The sequence below is a fragment of the Cervus elaphus genome, chromosome 3 (assembly GCF_910594005.1).
Source record: "Cervus elaphus chromosome 3, mCerEla1.1, whole genome shotgun sequence".
NCBI lineage: Eukaryota > Metazoa > Chordata > Mammalia > Artiodactyla > Cervidae > Cervus > Cervus elaphus.
The window spans coordinates 53,737,707-53,753,957 of NC_057817.1; the positions used below are offsets into that span (position 1 = coordinate 53,737,707).

The 16,251-nt window shown below is 59.0% G+C and overlaps 2 protein-coding genes across 6 annotated transcripts; both read right to left on the reverse strand.

Annotated features, from left to right (window-relative positions):
- Window positions 1-78: 78 nt before the first annotated feature.
- GLI1 (GLI family zinc finger 1) lies at window positions 79-10,796 on the reverse strand. Of its 5 annotated transcripts, XM_043889003.1 has the most exons (13): window positions 10,396-10,796; window positions 7,615-7,833; window positions 7,096-7,243; window positions 6,794-6,877; window positions 6,333-6,528; window positions 5,930-6,074; window positions 5,502-5,591; window positions 5,275-5,412; window positions 4,809-4,958; window positions 3,899-4,063; window positions 3,178-3,408; window positions 2,393-2,660; window positions 79-2,013 (listed from the first exon to the last, which is right to left on the reverse strand). In XM_043889003.1, the coding sequence occupies exons 3-13, from the start codon at window positions 7,193-7,195 to the stop codon at window positions 275-277; spliced, it is 3,306 nt and encodes a 1,101-aa protein (XP_043744938.1). In that variant the 5' UTR covers window positions 7,196-7,243; window positions 7,615-7,833; window positions 10,396-10,796; the 3' UTR covers window positions 79-274. The 5 variants fall into 5 exon arrangements, with proteins under 5 accessions (XP_043744938.1, XP_043744927.1, XP_043744949.1 ...); XM_043888992.1 differs by lacking the exon at window positions 7,615-7,833; XM_043889014.1 differs by lacking the exon at window positions 10,396-10,796 and having other exon boundaries at window positions 7,615-7,836.
- Window positions 10,797-12,397: 1,601 nt separating this feature from the next.
- INHBE (inhibin subunit beta E) lies at window positions 12,398-14,570 on the reverse strand. The gene is made up of 2 exons (XM_043878804.1): window positions 14,001-14,570; window positions 12,398-13,750 (listed from the first exon to the last, which is right to left on the reverse strand). Exons 1-2 carry the CDS (start codon window positions 14,296-14,298, stop codon window positions 13,002-13,004), a joined length of 1,047 nt encoding a protein of 348 aa, XP_043734739.1. The 5' UTR covers window positions 14,299-14,570; the 3' UTR covers window positions 12,398-13,001.
- Window positions 14,571-16,251: the final 1,681 nt, after the last annotated feature.

Genomic DNA, 16,251 nt, shown 5'->3' on the forward strand with positions numbered 1-16,251 from the left:
TCTAAAGAGGAAGGTGGCTGGATTAGCCCCTGCTTCTCTAGTTCCTGGTCACCACCCCTCCCCCAAGATAGTCACATTATAAAGCAGGGCTTTTTCTGATGCAGTTCCTTTATTATCAGGAAACAGTGTCATTATCAAATTCCTCCCCAAATATATTTAGACTGTGTACAGCCCCAGCCCACCCCTCCCATCCCTGGGGCTATGGCTCCTCCTCCAGACTTCCTGGTGGGGATGGAAACCCCTCAGGAAATGTGGATCTGTGGTCCCCCACTCCTTAAGCACTGGAGTTGAGGAACTGTGTCTCCCCAGGCAGGGATCCCAGTAACACACTCATGTTGCCCACGGCCATGTTGGGGGGCCCAGAGGGAGGTGGGGTGTGTTCAGAGGTGTCCCTCTGATCGTGAGAAGGGGGAGGACTCAGCCCCTGGGCCTCATCCAGAATAGCCACAAAGTCCAGCTGCGTGTTGTCGAGATCAAGAGAGTCCAGAGGGTTACAAACCTGCCCTTCAGGAGGAGGGTACAAGGCGGGGCCCCCCCCCAGCCTGCCCGCCTCGGGATGGCCACAGCTGGGGTTGGTGCCCCCTGCCTTGAGGGGCCCATAGCAGGCTGGCAGTGGGGGCAGAAGTCGGGGTGGCGCTGCCGCCCTATGGGGGGCCTTGTTGGCCCCTGCTGCAAGATTTTCATGGCATGAAGGGGTCGGATAGGAGCCCGGCTTGTGACTGGGCATATTAGGTGCAAAGCCAGGTCCATATGTGGCCACTGGGGCCTTGGCAGGGCTCGGGCTGACCTGGGAACCCCCCAGAAACTTGGGACTGTGATAGAGAGGTTCTTGGACCTGGGGGTCTCCCCTGCCCCCGCCCTCCCACAGCAGCTCCTGTTGAGACTGAACATAATTACACACGAGCTGCGCCTTGAGGTGTCCTGTAGAATGAGTGGGGGACTCGAAGTCCAGGCCGGGCCTGGCTTCTGAAGGCAGATAATCAGGAGGTGGCTGGGCATAGGCACCTGACTGGGGATACTGGGGAGGGGGAGGCTGTGGGTAGTGGGAGAACAGAGGCTGTGAGCGTGGAGGCCCCTCGGGGTGGGCATTGAGGCAGGGTGGCAGTCCTGTGGCGTCAGAACCTACTGGGCACCCCTGTTCTGGCTTCACATGCACTTGTCCATAATGTTCAAGACGAGGACACTGGCTGTAGGCTCCAGCTGGAGCCCTGGGGCCTGAGTAGAGCCCAGAATGGGAAGGGAACTCACTCCATGTTTCTGGGGTCGGTTCAGAATAGGAACCCTGCTGGGGACAGGGGTTGGGGCCATAGTTGGTGGGTGGACCAGGCCCAAGAGGCAGGGAGCCTGGCCCTCTAGCTCCATAAGGCTCAGCTGCTGCCGCCTCAGGCCCTCCATACCCCAGAGTATCAGCAGGTGGGAAGTCCATATAGGGGTTCAGACCACTGCCCATCATGGAGGTCCCAACCTCTGGCTCCTCCCGTAGCCCTCTGGTATCCATGGAGACATTCTCAGTGATGCTGGGGGGCTGTGGTGAGTAGACAGAGGTTGGGAGTTGGGGATCGAAGTTCTGTCCTCCTCCTACCACTGTCGGGGGGTTGTGGACACAGCCCAAACTCTTGAACCGCTGGACTCTGGCTGGGGCAGGGCGGTCAACTGACCGGGCTGGGTCACTGGCCCTCCGGGCGACCCCTGCGTTGGGGTTGTATCCTGGATACTCAGCTCGGCTTCTCCAGGGAGGTGCAGGAAGACCCCCCGTCCGATCCAGGCTGGGTGCTGCAGTGGGTGGGGTACCACCTCCCCTGGCTGAAGCATATCTGGCCCGGAGCAGGTAGTGCTGGGCAGGCGTGAGGCCAGGCAGAGAGGATGCCCCGTTCTCTGGTGGGGAGCCAGGGGGGAAAGGGGAGGCAAGGGAGGAGCGGCGGCTGACAGTATAGGCTGAGCTGACACTGCTGGAGCTGCTGCTGCGGCGGTCAAGAGATACTGGGGGGCCCAGACGGCGAGAGCCAGGAGTGCCTACAAGAACAGACAGGCTGGCCAGGGAGCCCTCTGAATTTCACCCTGCCTCCCCCAAGGGGAAGCCTTGTCCTGGAATTCCAGGGAAGGCTCCTTAACTCTAACCACTCAGTTCTCTCCCCTCCTTCTCCCGTTCCCTTTCTGCTTCTGGGTCACCAGGGATTCAGGGTCGCTGTGAACAGTCCTACAGGTTGTGCACTGCACAATCATAGGGGACAGCATTCAAAAGACAAAAATTTTCTGATAGATGGAAGAGTATCTTGAGGAAAGGGGACCTTTTTCTAATGGTACAGCAGCCCTGAAAGGTGAAGTCTTCCTTCCATTCTCAGAGAAGCACCAGATCTCAGCCCTGCAACCACGCCCCACACCCATCACTCACCGGTGTGCGGCAAGCTGGGCAGTTTCAGGCCCCGGGGCCCCATCGGCCGGAACTGATGTAGCTGGTCCAGCCTGAGGTTCTCAAGGCGGCGAAGGGTAGACAGCCCAGTTCCCGCAAGGCAAGACCCCTCGTCCAAGCTGGACAGGTCCTCCGTGCTGCCCCCTGCGTTCCCAGTCATTTCCACGCCGCTGTCTGTATTGGCCGCGCTGCCTGCTGGGGAGTGGTCACTGCTGCAGGACGACTGGGCCCCAGGGCTCGGCTGCGGCTTCTGCGGGGAGGAGGAAGGCTGAAGGTGGCGCCCCTGCTCCTTACCCACGGCTCCTGCACTTGGTGAGTGACCGGAGCCTGTGTCCCGGGGACTGCTTACAGGTGTAGAGAGGCTGGATCATGTGAAAGACAGGGCTGGACTAGGGGAAAGCTGCTGATGAACCTAGACTACCTAAACTCCAATCTGTGCTGACCTTGGACAATTTTTCTGGGTTTCTTCATCTGAAAATGACAAGATTAAGTTCCTTTGTCATGAAGTTGTTTGGAGGCGTACCTGGAATTATACTGGTACAAGGCTTAAAATAATACACTAATTCCTATGTGAGCTTGTTGGACCCAGGCACTAATGAACTACAGTAAAATCCCGAGATCTGAGGTAGCCTAAGGAGCAACACTCGGGTAAGGGACCGGGGACCAGCCGCAGAAGAGAGGTGACGTAGACGGAGACGGGTCAGTGGGAAGGGGCTGGGAAGATGTGGACAGGGCAGGCGGGGCATGGAGGCAGGGCTTGGCCTCACCATGGCGCCCTCCGGCACGGCCAGCCTGCTGTCCTCTCTGACGGGGCCGCCGTCCCGCTCCCTCTTGGGCTCCACCGAGGCCGGAGCCGGTGCCCGGGGCAGGGGGCCGTCCCCGCGGTGCCGCTTCGTCACGTGGGCATCAGGGCCGTGCACTGTCTTGACATGTTTCCTGAGCGAGCTGGGATCTGTGTAGCGTTTGGTGCAGCCAGGGAGCTTACACACGTAGGGCTTCTGTTGAGTGGAGAGTGAAGACCGCAGGCAAAAAGGATCAAATCGGGACAATGCAGAAGAAATGGGAAAAAGTGGTGGCGTTAAGTGAAGACAAGGGGACTCAGGGAGGAACGCATCGCACCCAAGGAAGGAAGGAAGGAGAGTAGGGCCCTTGGAGGAAAGGATCAAGGGGAAGATGAGGAAAACGGATAGGCCTGGGAAAGGGGAGGGGATGAACCCAGGGCTGTGAGGCCTCATAAATTCAGGGGGTTGAAGGTACCCTAGTTAGAACGGGTCTGTTTTAGCTTAGCCCTTTGACAGGTTAGAGGTGGGGGAGGGATGGTAAGTGGAAATTCTTGGTCTCAGAAAGACGTTCTCCGGGGGAATTATACGGGTGGAGGGGAACTCACCTCTGTGAAGTGGGTGCTGGGCTAGGGGGTTTCTTACGGGGGACGCTCCCCAGTAGGTGGCGTCTGAGTGGGGAGGAGGGCCTCTGGCGTGGGGCATTCACCTCGTTGGAGTGGGTCCGATTCTGGTGCTTGGCTCGGTCGCTGGCGTTGCTGAAGGCTTTGCTGCAGCCCTCGTGCTCACACATGTACGGCTTCTCGCCAGTGTGTGACCGCAGGTGCGTCTTCAGGTTCTCCAGGCGCGAGTATGACTTCCGGCACCCCTCAAACTAGGGGACACGGGGCCAGAGGTGTCCCTCAGACAGAAGGACGTGGAGGTTAGCGGAGCCCTGAATCTCAAAAGGGACGTACGGCAGGGAATACAACTCAAGCGTGGGGCTCCCCTGGTGGTCCAGTGACCAAGACTCTGTGCTTCTAATGCAGGGGACTTGAGTTCAGTCCTGGTTGGGGAACTAAGATCCCACACGCTATGCAGTGCAGGGGAGGAGGGGGAGATGGGAGAGTGCTGGGCCTGTAGAATTCCCGAAATTCAGGGACAAGGGTAGACAAGAGCTGAGGGGACAGGAGTAGCTGGAGGCACTCTGCCTGCAGGGATGTGGAGATGAGGCAGCGAGCACGCTGGGTCAAGTCAGAGCACGCCTCCCTGCCCCGGGAGCCCAGCCTGTGTTACGACGGGGTCATCCTGCGAGAGTGTGCCCTCCGTCCACGGCTTCTGCATTAAGCCAGGTTGCGAGCACAGTGCCTAGGTTCACCGTACGGTCTGGTGCCCACAAAAATGTTTTACTTTCTTTTAAAAACAAGGGAGGGACAATTAGCTTTTTAGGTCCAAGAAAGTGTTCTAAACATGTAACGTCAATATGTTCATCTTTATACCAATGCAGTCAATAAAACACAATTTGTAAATGTTTGTTTGTGGAGGAAGGGACCTGTGATGGCAGAAGTGAGACCGGCCCCGGCCTTGGTGGGGAGCCCTGATCTGGGAAGCGAGCCTGAGCCTGGGGAGGGGTGCCTCACCGTGCACTTATGTGGCTTCTCGCCCGTGTGTCTGCGCATGTGCACCACCAGCATGTACTGGGCTTTGAAGGGCCTCAGCTCCCTGGAGCAGCCACCCCAATGGCACACGAACTCCTTCCGCTCTCCATGGATGTGCTCACTGTTGATGTGCTGAGGGAGAAGACGCAGAGGCTCTCCGGGGTTCCCCATGTCCCTGAGATCCAGAACAGACCTTCTCTCCACCTCCCCACCCCACCATATCCCGCCATGACTTTCTGTCACGGGGAAAGAAAAAGCAGGAAGACTCTTAATCAGAGCCCACATCTCCGTTCCTCTGAGTTTCTAAACAAAGCTGCAGTTCCTCTGAGTTTCTGCCTACCCACTGGATAGTCCGTCTCTGACCCCCTGCCCTTAGCCTGACTCCACCATGTCCCACCCAGAATGTCCTACAGGCTCCAGCAGCATTCCCGTTACCCCCGGCACTCACATGCACCAGCTGCTCCTGGGAGTCAAATTCCTGACTGCAGCCGTCCCAGCGACAGTCAGTCTCATACACAGAGTCAGGTTCAGGCTTCTCTTCTCTCTCCAGGTCCTCCCGCCCATCCAGCATCCCCAGCAGTGGATCCTAGGGTAGGAGAGAAAACCCCAGGGTCACCTGGTGACAGCTTTTGTTTGGCTCAGGTTCCAGAGGTAAAGCTCCCCGCTCCCCATTACCTGTGTGCTCATGGAGTTGGGACTGGACATATCACCTTCCAAGGGCTCCTCCGGGCACTTGTTAACCAGCACACCCAGCTCAGACTTCAGCTTTCCCAAAGGAAGGTGAGGATGACGAAGGCAGAAGTGGGAGGGAGGAAGAGGGACCCCAGCCAAGTCTTCCAGCCCTGAGTGTCCCACCCTAGCAGCTGCAACCCCTGAGTTTGACTTCCTCCTTAGACTGCGCTGGTGAATGGGGTGAGCAAAAGGTGGGATCTCACTTGGAAGAGACTGACTGAACCTCAAGGAGTCAACCCCCGGCACCCATACTCCTTTATTTTTCTGGCACTGAAAACCTTTACATCCTCTCTTCTTCCTTCGCCTTTCCTCCAAAAAGAAAAGCCCACCACCCGTCCACCCTGAACTGAGGGAAATCAGGTGATTCTCACCTGGCAAGTTGGGAGGGGTCCCCGGGACTGAGGATGCGGCATCATCCCACCCTGCGTGGGGTCATGGGGACCACAGGGCTGGACCCCAAAAGAAGGCGAGGTCCCTTTCTGGTGGTTCATCTGGGGTGAGAATCCCAGAGATGGGCTGTGGAGGAGGAGGAGGAGGAGAGGCAATTACTTAGGACTGTCATCTCAGAAAGCCTTAGGAGTTCCTGGGCTCTTTGGAAGGTTTCTGGAAGACAGTGTGGGAAGTGGTGGAGGCAGCCCAGGGGAAGTACTGAGGAGGACTTCCACACCTTTGAAACGATAAGGATTCAAAGAGGATCAGGTGGTTTGGAGGGCTTTGAGGCTTCTAATGGGGTTTGGCAGGGTCTTAGGGGCCTCAGCTCGAGGCTGTCTGCACCTCATGGTGCCGATGGAGAGGTGACCATAGGAGCCCCCCGGAGAAGCGCAGCGTGAGTTGATGAAGGCCACAAGGGAGCTGGGCGAGGTGCGGATAACTGTCTGCAGGTCCAGGCTGGCGTCCGACAGCGGTGAGATGGAGAGTGCCCGCTTCTTGGTCAGTCTGACGGCACTCCGGGGAGGGGGAAGCAGTGGCGCTGGGGCAGGAAATAGGGGAGGCAGACACGGTCAGGGAGGAGGCCCCTCGTGCATCCAACCCATGAGGACTGACTCTCAGCAAAAAGAAGCAACACTAGACTCTGCCCTGTTGACCTCATCTGTGACCTCCTGATCATGCTCTGACTCCTTGGCCCCATCTCCAGGCACTTCCTCTTCCAAGGTAGATCCCCTGCCCTCCAACTTTCTTCCTCAGGACAGATCCCAAAGGGGCAGAAAGGGAAGACAGGTTGCCTGAGGCCTCACCCTCCGCGCAGCTGTTGGCATCTCTGGCTGGCCCATAACTGTGGGGGCCGGGCATGCGGGTGGTCTGATGACAGAAGGGCAGACCTGGCAGTCGTAGGAAAGAGATACAGCTGGACTGGGGCACGGGAATGAAGGACGCATACAGTCCATCGTGAAACCCCAAGTAAGGCCCAATCCCATGTGGCATGGGACCTCAAGTCTTCTTGTATATGGGAAACTGGAATGGGATAGAAGAGGGAGTCCTGGGGCTGGGTGAGAGATCTGCCAGTGGTCAAGGTCCAGGGACTGGTGCATGTACTGACCTTCTGTCCCCATGCCGGGGGCCCCCTGACTGGGGAGGGGCCGCAGACAACAGGGCTCGCCATAGCTACTGACTGATGGAGGCGTCATCGAGTTGAACATGGTTCTCAGAGGAGAGTGTGGGGGTCACTGCAGGAGGGGAAGGGAGACCTGCAAGTCACAAAGGCAGGAGGGAAATACGGAAGGTCAGACAAGGCACGCAGGCCCGGAAGCCTGGGCAGATGACCTCCAAGACATCTGCCACGGGAAATCAAGTGGAAATGAGCATCGCTCAGCTAGGGGAGGTTAAGGAGAGAAGTCCCATTGAGACAGAGGCAGTCTTGGAGATCTTTTTAGGAACTAGGGAGGAGCTATGCCTGGATGGAGAGCGTGTGTGAGTCTGTGTGTGTGTTGGGGGAGTGTTGTGGACTAAAATGGTTACTAGGAGCTTCGAGTGCTTTTTATACCCTGGGTCCTGTTTCCTCTGACCACGGGGCCAGCCCTCAGGGATGGGATGGGGGAACTCAGGAGGAGTGACTGACCTCTGGGCTGGCTGATCAGCCTGAGCCCCTCTGCCTCTCCATCTGCTGCTCGTGGACAGCCGGTCTACAACCTCGCCCGTGTCCAGCAGAGGGAGCCCTCGCCACAGCCCAGACAGGCTCACGGGGCCAGGCGGGAGCCTAGAAGATCTGCCCTTTGCTCTCTAAGGCAGAAAACTGCGAGCGGAAGGGGAGCGAGTTTCTGAGGAGAGCCTCCCAGGTCTGCTGGTGCAAAGGATGGAAGCTGGTGTTACTCAGGGGTGGTTTCAAGCTGGGCGCTGACCTAACTCTTTAGGTGTGTTTTGGAGCAACAGGAAAGGAACTTTGAGGAAAAGCTTTGGGAGGATAAACACACACATTCGTGGGCGCACTCACACACAAGTCATCATCCGTTAGAGGGCAGAGAGGGAGTGAGGGAGAGGAGGGTGCCGCTGTCCACTTTTCTCCTCGGGCTCCAGATTCTGCTCCACCCCGGGTTTTCCGGTCTCCCGGGAATGAGGGTGGGGTGGGGCGGGGTAGGGTGGAGAACGACCGGGAGCGGGCCGGCCGGCGCGGTGGGTGATCCCGGGATGCTGGGATTTAGGGTGAGGGCGGGGTAAGATGGGGAGCGGAACCCGGACCCCAGGACCCAGCCGATCCCCGCAGCCTGGGCTGTACCCTTCCTAACTCCTCCTTTACTAGCGGAGATCCGGGTCCTGCAAGCAAGACCTCCCAACACGACCTTGGCATTACGTGGGGGGGGGGGGGGGCACAGCTGGCTGGCAGCTGGATGAGGGGACACTTCTCCCGCCTCCTTCCTCTATGACTCATCCAAGGAGGCGGGGGCTAGCAAACGACCCCCCCAAATCTAAAGAGACTCCCCCAAACATGCCTACCCAGTCATCTTTCAGCCCCCATGTCCAGCCACAAGGGAACCGAGATGGAAATGGGGCGATATCCCTCCTCACCCACGCGTGCCACAGCCCACCCACGTCTCCCCTTCACACTGGTGAAAGGAATATTTCGCTAACTTTTCCAGCTACAGAAAATGAAGGTTTTCTGGGGTGTGGATGAGAGCGCAGGATGGAGCAGAAAGCTCTAGGGTTCCCTTGCTGGAGCCCTGAACCATCTTCTGTGTCTCCCAGTTTTCCAGAGTCCCCCCTAGCACCCCCGCTCCCCAACTCCCAGGAGCCGGCCCCGCCCCCTTCTCCCGGTCCCGCCTTCCCCGCCCCCGTGCCTCCTCGGCCCACCCAAGTCGCCGCCGCAGGCTCTGGCTGCAGACGGCTCCGCTTCCCCCGCCCGCCCCGGGAGCCTAGTCTGACGAGCCGCGGCGGAGTTGGGGGGGGGGGGGGGTGGATTGAGAGGCGGGACACATTCTTCCCTCCTCTCCACGGTGTATCCAGAGAGCTGGCTTTGGCGCCCGTGGCGGAGGTGGGGGGGCACTGTTGGAGAATGGGAGTCCCCTTGGTGGGTGGAAAAGAAGAATCCAGAAACTAAACGGAGAGAAAGTGACTAGGGTAAATAAAATAAGGTGTGTCTGGGGAGGGGGAGGGGCCAGGACACCTTAGGTTCCCGGGTATCCCCGCTGGCTTCCTAAGGGTTAACCCCTCCAGACCCCCGGGAACCCCCTAGTGACGTCAAGGGCGGGGTCTATACTCCCTGGTAGGGGATGCCTGGGAGATAATAGGGGGGGAGGGTATCTCGACCCCGCCTCCAAGGAAAACCAACCTAGTGCTGGCCCTTCCACGTTCCCCCTGGGAAACTGTCCGGCCTTCTCCCGCTACTGGACCGTAAGGACCTAGCCTATGAAGACCCCAGTTCTCCAGCGCCCGAAAACCTTCAGTCCGCAGTCTATGGGCTTCCCTTTCCCTAATCCTGTCCCCAAAGCTAGGTGCCCAGGGCGGATTGTTTCGGGGTCACGGGGCCTGAAAGAGGCTTCAGAGCGGGGAGCAAGGGCAGGCAGGGTGGTCTGAGCCAGAGGAGGGGCCTCAGTCCCCAGCTCCCGTTTGGGAGGGGGGCCTACGGGGATGCACAGTCAGGCAGCGGCCGGTGGTCCCGCCCGGTCCCAGTAGGGGTCTCCTGGTGGCTGCCCTCGGCTGCCCTGGTGGTCCTGAGGTCAGAGGGTCAGGACCAGGTCTCCTCAGCTCCTCCTTAGCACCCTGCCTGCAGCCCTTGGGACCCAGGAGTCCACATTCCTTGGAGAATCTTTCTCGGGCCTAAACTAGAGACTGACGGCCCCCGTCCCCTTCCGACCCCAGAAGACAATTCCTTTCCCTCAAAACACATGCACCAGCAAGCACATCTGTCACAAGACCGGTCAGAGGTTCAAGCCCAGCCGCCCCCCAGTGGTCCTGTCGCTCACACAGCCCATCTAGGACCTGTCCAGAGCTGTCCCCTCCTTTCAGAAACACTGATGTCTTCCTGCCAGTGCTCATAGTCACACCTGGGGTTCGCTCTCTACCACGCAGACCTCCAGCTAACCGTCCTCTCAACTTCTTCATCCCAACCTCATTAAAATGAGATGTTTCTAATATATGGGAGAGGCGGAGACAGACAAAGAGATCCACGGTTGTCTGAGACAGAGACACACAGACTGTCAGAAGGAAAAAAGATAGAGAAAGGCAGATACATTTGAAAAAATTCTCCAAACTTTCCAGTATTTTATCCCAGACTCTCCCACCTCTATTTTGCCTCTGCGCCCCTGGTCTCCCCCTCGGCTGGGCAGAGTCCCTCGCAAGTAGAGCATCCCCTCAGGTCCCTTCCCCCACCGCTCCCAGGTGGTCCCCCGCCTGCCCCCCTTCTCACCTCCGTCTGGGCGCAGGGCTCGGGATGCACGGTCCAGAGCTGGAGTCTGGGCTGGGGGGTGTGCGGTGGGGAGGGGGGGCGGACAGGGCTACAGCAACGCAGCCTCAGGGCCACCCCCACCCCCCCAACCTGGCCCCCAGCCCTCCCGCCGGCCCAGCCCGCCGGGCCGCGAGCCGGGACCACCCGTGAGAAGCGCAAACTTTTTTTTTCCCTCTTGCAAAAACTTTTTCTCGCTCTAGCCGCTGGCGCGCCGCCGCTCTTCCCGTTCGCCCCTCACCTCCCTCCTATGTCCCTCCCTCTTGCAGTTCTGGAGGATGAGGCGGGGTAGCTGGAAGCAAGAGAGGGGGTGCCGGGCTTATTGCACCCCCAGGACCCCCAGGATCCTCCCCCTCCCTTGAGGGACCCTACACTGCCTACCCCCCCCCCCCCCCCCCCCGCTGAACACGCTGCTGGTAGTGGGTGGTAAATCCCGGCCTGGATCCCTGGATCGGCTGCCCACCAAGAGGTCCTGAACCAGAGCCAGAAAAAACAAATTGAGAAATAGATTGGGGGGCGGAGGGAATGACCAAAAAACTCACCCGGGAAAAAGAATATTGGAAGTAGGATCGTCGACTTTAGTTGGTGCTAACTGGGCATTCCACAGTCCTGTAGTTTTTCTGCCGGCCTCACCCTTTGGATTGAACATGAGGGGGCTGGCGCAGAGTTGGGTTGGGAGCCCCGGGCGGAAGGTAAGGGGTCCAGGCAGTACACAGGGGAGGAGCAGCGGCTGCGGCACTGGGTGTAGGGCAGGGTTGTGTTCACAACGTTACTAAGGAACTCTGAGGCCGAAGCTCTGTTCCCCGAGAACTCCTGCTTTTCTTCACCTCGAAGTTCTGGAGGCTGGGGCCACCTCTGCACCTCTGCGCGGCCCGCGCTCTTGCTGCTCCGCAAAGCGGCCTGCTCCCTCTGCTGGTCCTTCTGGCACATGACACCTTCTCCGAGTCTGGTTGGAGGCAGAGGAGACTGGGGGAGGCTTAGATCCCCCCACCCAAGCCCAGCGGGGAGCCCGTGGAGGGGTTACATAAGCCCAGAGGGCGACACTGGCAGAGCCTCCTGCTGCGGAGTGGCGGGGTCTGATAGGGGAGTGCCCTTTCTTTAGGACTTGGTTGCCATGGTTACCGGATGCAGGGGAAGGGGCAGCTATTTTAGTCTCTCTGAGTTTTCTTTAGGAGAAAGGGGAGAAGACATGGGTGGGGGGAAGGAGCCTCTTTCTTCTCCATCACCCCTCAGATAGACCTCCCACAGAGGTCCTCCCTTCTGCTTCCAAGAACCACCCCTCCTTGGGTTTGGAGGGTCAATTAGTTAACTGTTCAGTCTGAGGGTCAAGGGGAAAGCTGAAACTAGGCAGGGGTCTGAGGCCTGACAAATATGTGTAGTAACTGTGGGAGGACAGATAAGGAGCCCTCTTTTAACCTCCCTCCCCCACATGACTTTGACCCAGACACCAGTTAAACCCAGAGGGTCAGGCAAGATCAATGATGACTGGAGGAGGGACCACGCGATGTTCCTTCCAGTGGAGTATTCAGAGTACACTGCTTTCTCCTCCCCAGCCAACACTCTAGACCAGTGATTCTCAAGCAATTTGCTTTCAGTATCCCTTTACACTCTTAAAAACTATTGAGATTTTGTTTATGTGTTTATATCAACTTACCATGCTAGACATTAAAACTGGAAAGAAAAAAAAAGCTGTAACCCAAGAATACACAAGCACACATCCCATTAACAAAGATGTCAGGAAGATGATGTAATCACATGTCCTATAGCTTCTGGAAAACTCCACACTAGACTACTGAGATGTTGAAAATGAAAAGGCAAGTACCATCTTAATTTCATTGTGGAAATAGTCTTGACCATGTGAAAGGGTCTTAGGGACCTCCTGGGAGTTCCACACTCTGAGAACCATTGTTTTGGACCATCATCCCAGCCCTTCATGATTCACACTTGCTGATGTTTTTTTCTTCATTTTTATTAGGAAAGTATAAACATTTGCCTCCCCGATGGGTCCTGCCCCAGAGAAAAACCAGGAAACTTTTCAGGCTTAGCACCACTCTCTCTGGACTCCCATTTCTGGGGCTTTCCTAAACACCTCCCCTTCGCCCCTTGCCCAGGTCCCTGTTGGGCCTCCCTTCTAGCACTTCCACAGCCACTGCCCTTGGCCAGGCCGCCTCCCCCATCCCAAGGCTGCTGGGCTCTTGGTTACTTCTTCTGCCCCTTGCTTGAGGACCTTTTCTTCTCTGGAGAGGCTGAGGGATTTTTCCCTGCCTCTCCTTCCCACACTCCCTCCCGTCTTCTCGGACAGCTTAGGGCAGGAACTCACGCTTTCTGGATAGACTCCTTTATAGGACACACTTTCCCCATCTCCCCCACATATCAACCAGCCTGAAATGGGCCAGAGACCGGACGCAGAGGTGCCCATTTGGGTCTCAGAGGGGTCAATCCAGTCATACTGCCAGATGACCCATGGGGTGGAGGTGAGGGTCAGGAACCTGATGCCTCCAGCCACAGAGGCCCTCTGCCTGGGGACCCCCTAGGTTGATCTCTTCACTCCAGACCCCCAGATCCTCTTGCTAGCTGCAGCCACAGGCCTCTACCACCATATCCGGCACATCTGTCTTGACCACGTTGCCATCACGGTCAAGGTAGAGGAGAGAGAGAGGCCTTCGGGCAGTAGGGACACAGCAGGAAGTACCCAAGGGCCAAGGGTTGTTGGCCTTGAGGAGGCTGAAGACAGCAGAATGGAAGGAGGCGGCAATGCCGGGGCTGCCAGCCAGGTGGGGGGGACACTGGCCGCTGCAGTAATTCAGCCGGTACCCCTCGGGTTGCAGGATCCAGTCCCGCCATCCCAGCTCCTGGAAGTCTACGTAATGGTCTCGCCGACAGCATAAGGGGGTCGCAGGCTCACAGCTGGGGGTCCTCCTCCTGGCCCGGCCTGCTCCAGGCCATTTGGGCCGGGTCTTAAGTTCTAGGAAGGGCCGTTGCTCTCCTGCTGTGTCCAGGAGCTGTGGGGCGACAGTGCAGTTGCCTTCCAGGGGACTGCAGTCCAGTCGGAGTTTCAAGACACCAGACTCCTCGCGCTTCAAGCCGCTAGAGGGCAGAGTCAGGGCGTGCCAGCCCGGGGTTGTCAACCGGTGCTCAGCCAGAAGGACGCGGGACCCGCGGCCTCTCCTCCTGCCCCCACATCGGAAAATCCTCAAGGAAAGAGGGCCGGGAAGGGCGGCGGGCACGGACAGCCAGAGGCGAGCATGGTACAGGTGGTGGGACCGAGGGGCGGACAGGTGGAAGGCGAGCGTGGAGCTGCAGGTGGCGGTGGAGGAGTCTGCCAGAAAGATGGAGACGGGATTGGAGAATGTGGGCGGAGGTGATGCTGTCCCCTGAGGCTCCCGAGAGCCCTGCCCGCCGCGCTCCCCAGCTCCCGCCTGCGGAAGAAGCAGGGACTCCGAGGCCAGTCCGGCTGCAGCTCCTCCTCTCCCTTCCAGACCCGGCTCCCTCTGCGCCTGCTATCATTGTCTCGTTCCCCTTCTGCCCCTTTGCCCCATCAGCTCTCTGCCCGTCTCTCCCTCACCCACCTGTGAGGACAGCAAAGCTGATGACCTGCTCCCCACTCGCGGGAACCACTCTTCCCCGCTGCAGTCTCCGGAGGGCTCTGGTGAGCACCGCCTGCGGTGGAGGACGGGTCGTCCGGGGACGGCTGGCCAGCTGGAGCCCCTCGAGGATTTGCTGCTTGGCCAGCTTGAGGACCAGAGCTCGCTCTGCGTGGGGTGCCAGCGGGGGGCCCCCACAGGAGGGACACGCAGACCCTGCCACCCGTGCCCACACCAGTGCCCACAGCAGCACCAGCTGGAGCTGGACACGGGGGAGCCCCATGGTCCTGGTGAACGGCCCGGGGTCAGGTCGGGGGCCTCGGAGGGCCGGTGCTCCTCCTGTTGGGTCTGGCTGCGTGGAGGCCAGTGAGGAGGGCACGGCGGCTGCAGCCAGCAGAGCCACACCTACCCTTGGCCAAGGGTAGGGCCACCTGTCTTCTGTCGCCTGGAACTCAGGAAGGCAGACAGTGGATGGTCCAATGGGTAGCGATGTTCAGTGCAGTCTGCCAGTTCGACCCTCGCAGCTCACGTCTGGCTACTGACCGGGGCCTCTCTGGAGCCAGCAGCCTAGGGCTCCCTCACCTAGTGGTCAGCAGGCAGACCTACCCTCTGAGCCCCAGGATTGGCCAGCTGTGCTGCCCATCAGGCCCCTGCCGTGGGTGGAGGTTCCCCCCTGGAGCTCAGGTTTCACCATCTGGCCCTGGTCACGGAGCTTGAGGTAGGGGTGGGGGGGGAGTGGGGGGCGATGTGGACACGTATGATGCAAGAAGGAGGAGGATTTCACAGGCTCAATCCCCAAGGTCTGGGGCTCGGGGGAGGGAGCTCCATGTGAGCAAGGTGGGAAGGTCACTTCCCCCCATACCTCCAGTCTAGCTCCTTGCCTCCACTGTTGCAGCAGTTTCCATGAGGCAGCTGGGAATCCCAGTGGTTATTTTTCTGGGCTAGAAGGAGAGCTCAGTTCTTTTTTATTTCTAGCAATGTGGCTGGGGCAGGGGTGAGGGTTTGGGGGGCTGGCGGTAGGAATGGAGTCCTCTTGCCCAGGCCAAGGTGGCGTGTCATGGGGCACAGAAGTTACCTCCTGACCTTGCCTGTGCTGGCTGCCCAGAGTCCAGTTGGACTGGAGCACAACGTGGACGAGGGCTGGAGCCTGGGCGGCGGATGGCATGTCGCTGTGATGTCTGGGGAAACCTGGAGAGGTGGGGGTGGTGGTGATGCAATGTTACATCAGGGCAGAGTCCATCAAGGATGGCAGAAGGGCATGAGACTTGGAAGGGCCTGTCCCAGACACTGGTTCTCTTTCGGGGGACTCCAAGAGCTGCCTAGATTTGGGGTGTCCTAGGAGTGGTGCCAACCTCAGTTAATGGTGGTGGGACATGGGAGATTTATGGGCTTTTTAAGAACAAAACATGGCCAGTATAGCAACCTGAGTCCCAACCCCAGCCTTCCTTATCACACTCCTCACTGCCTTTAAATGTGATGACCAAGGCCTCATGTCATCAGCCTTTCTCCTTATGCCCCCAGTTTCTTCACGAAGCTGGGAGGAAGTGAGTGTGTTTTGGGAAATGGGCCCCTATTCCAGTTTGTGAATCTCCTGGCTCTTCAGCCATTGGGGGCCCTCAAGAGAGACTGCTAGATTCTGGCACCGGCGAAGAGAGACGGCGCTTTGGGGGCCGGGGCGCGGTACCGCCAGTGTCCGCCATGGGGCAGTGCTGAGCCGCTGGACGGCGGAGGACTCAGCGCTGACCAGCTCCCCAGGGAAGGGGCTGCTCTGCGTTGTGCGGGATTCAGAGGGCTTGCTTCCCCGCCTCTCCCTCTGGGGACCCTGCCTCCCCGCCAGGGGAAGGAGAAGCTGGTGCCTCAGCTCTCTCCGCTCGCCGCTGCCGGAAAGCCGAGGCTGTCATCGGGACCACATCACTGCTACCGTCAGTTCGGTTTTGGACCTCATCACTGCCACGTGGCCATGGAGGGCAGCGACGGGTGCCACGCTGCAGCACCTGTGGTGGGAGGGGGCCAATGGGACTTCTAGACCCTCTCTCCGCCCTGCCTTTCTCTGGAGTCATATTCAAGTCCCTCTGTCCAGGGCTCTCCCCAGCGGCCAGCGCCCTCCCTGTCGGTCAAGTCTGTTGAGTGGCAGCCCTCTCTACCCCGTGGGGTCTGGACCCTAGAACTGCAGAGCCGAGGTTTCTGCCTGTGGCGCTGACTCCGAGGGCTCACCGGTGGGTGAGCCCGAGTCAAG

Excerpts from the sequence above, each read along its gene's own strand:
- GLI1 (XM_043888992.1), bottom strand. The coding sequence starts at position 7,195 with ATGTTCAACTCGATGACGCCTCCATCAGTCAGTAGCTATGGCGAGCCC. Across the intron at positions 5,592-5,929 it reads GACCCCTCCCAACTTGCCAG|CTGAAGTCTGAGCTGGGTGT; the intron begins GTGAGAATCACC and ends CCTTTGGGAAAG. Across the intron at positions 2,661-3,177 it reads CCGTGCCGGAGGGCGCCATG|AAGCCGCAGCCGAGCCCTGG; the intron begins GTGAGGCCAAGC and ends TCCTCCCCGCAG.
- INHBE (XM_043878804.1), bottom strand. The coding sequence starts at position 14,298 with ATGGGGCTCCCCCGTGTCCAGCTCCAGCTGGTGCTGCTGTGGGCACTG. Across the intron at positions 13,751-14,000 it reads CAGCTTTGCTGTCCTCACAG|ACTCCTCCACCGCCACCTGC; the intron begins GTGGGTGAGGGA and ends TCTTTCTGGCAG.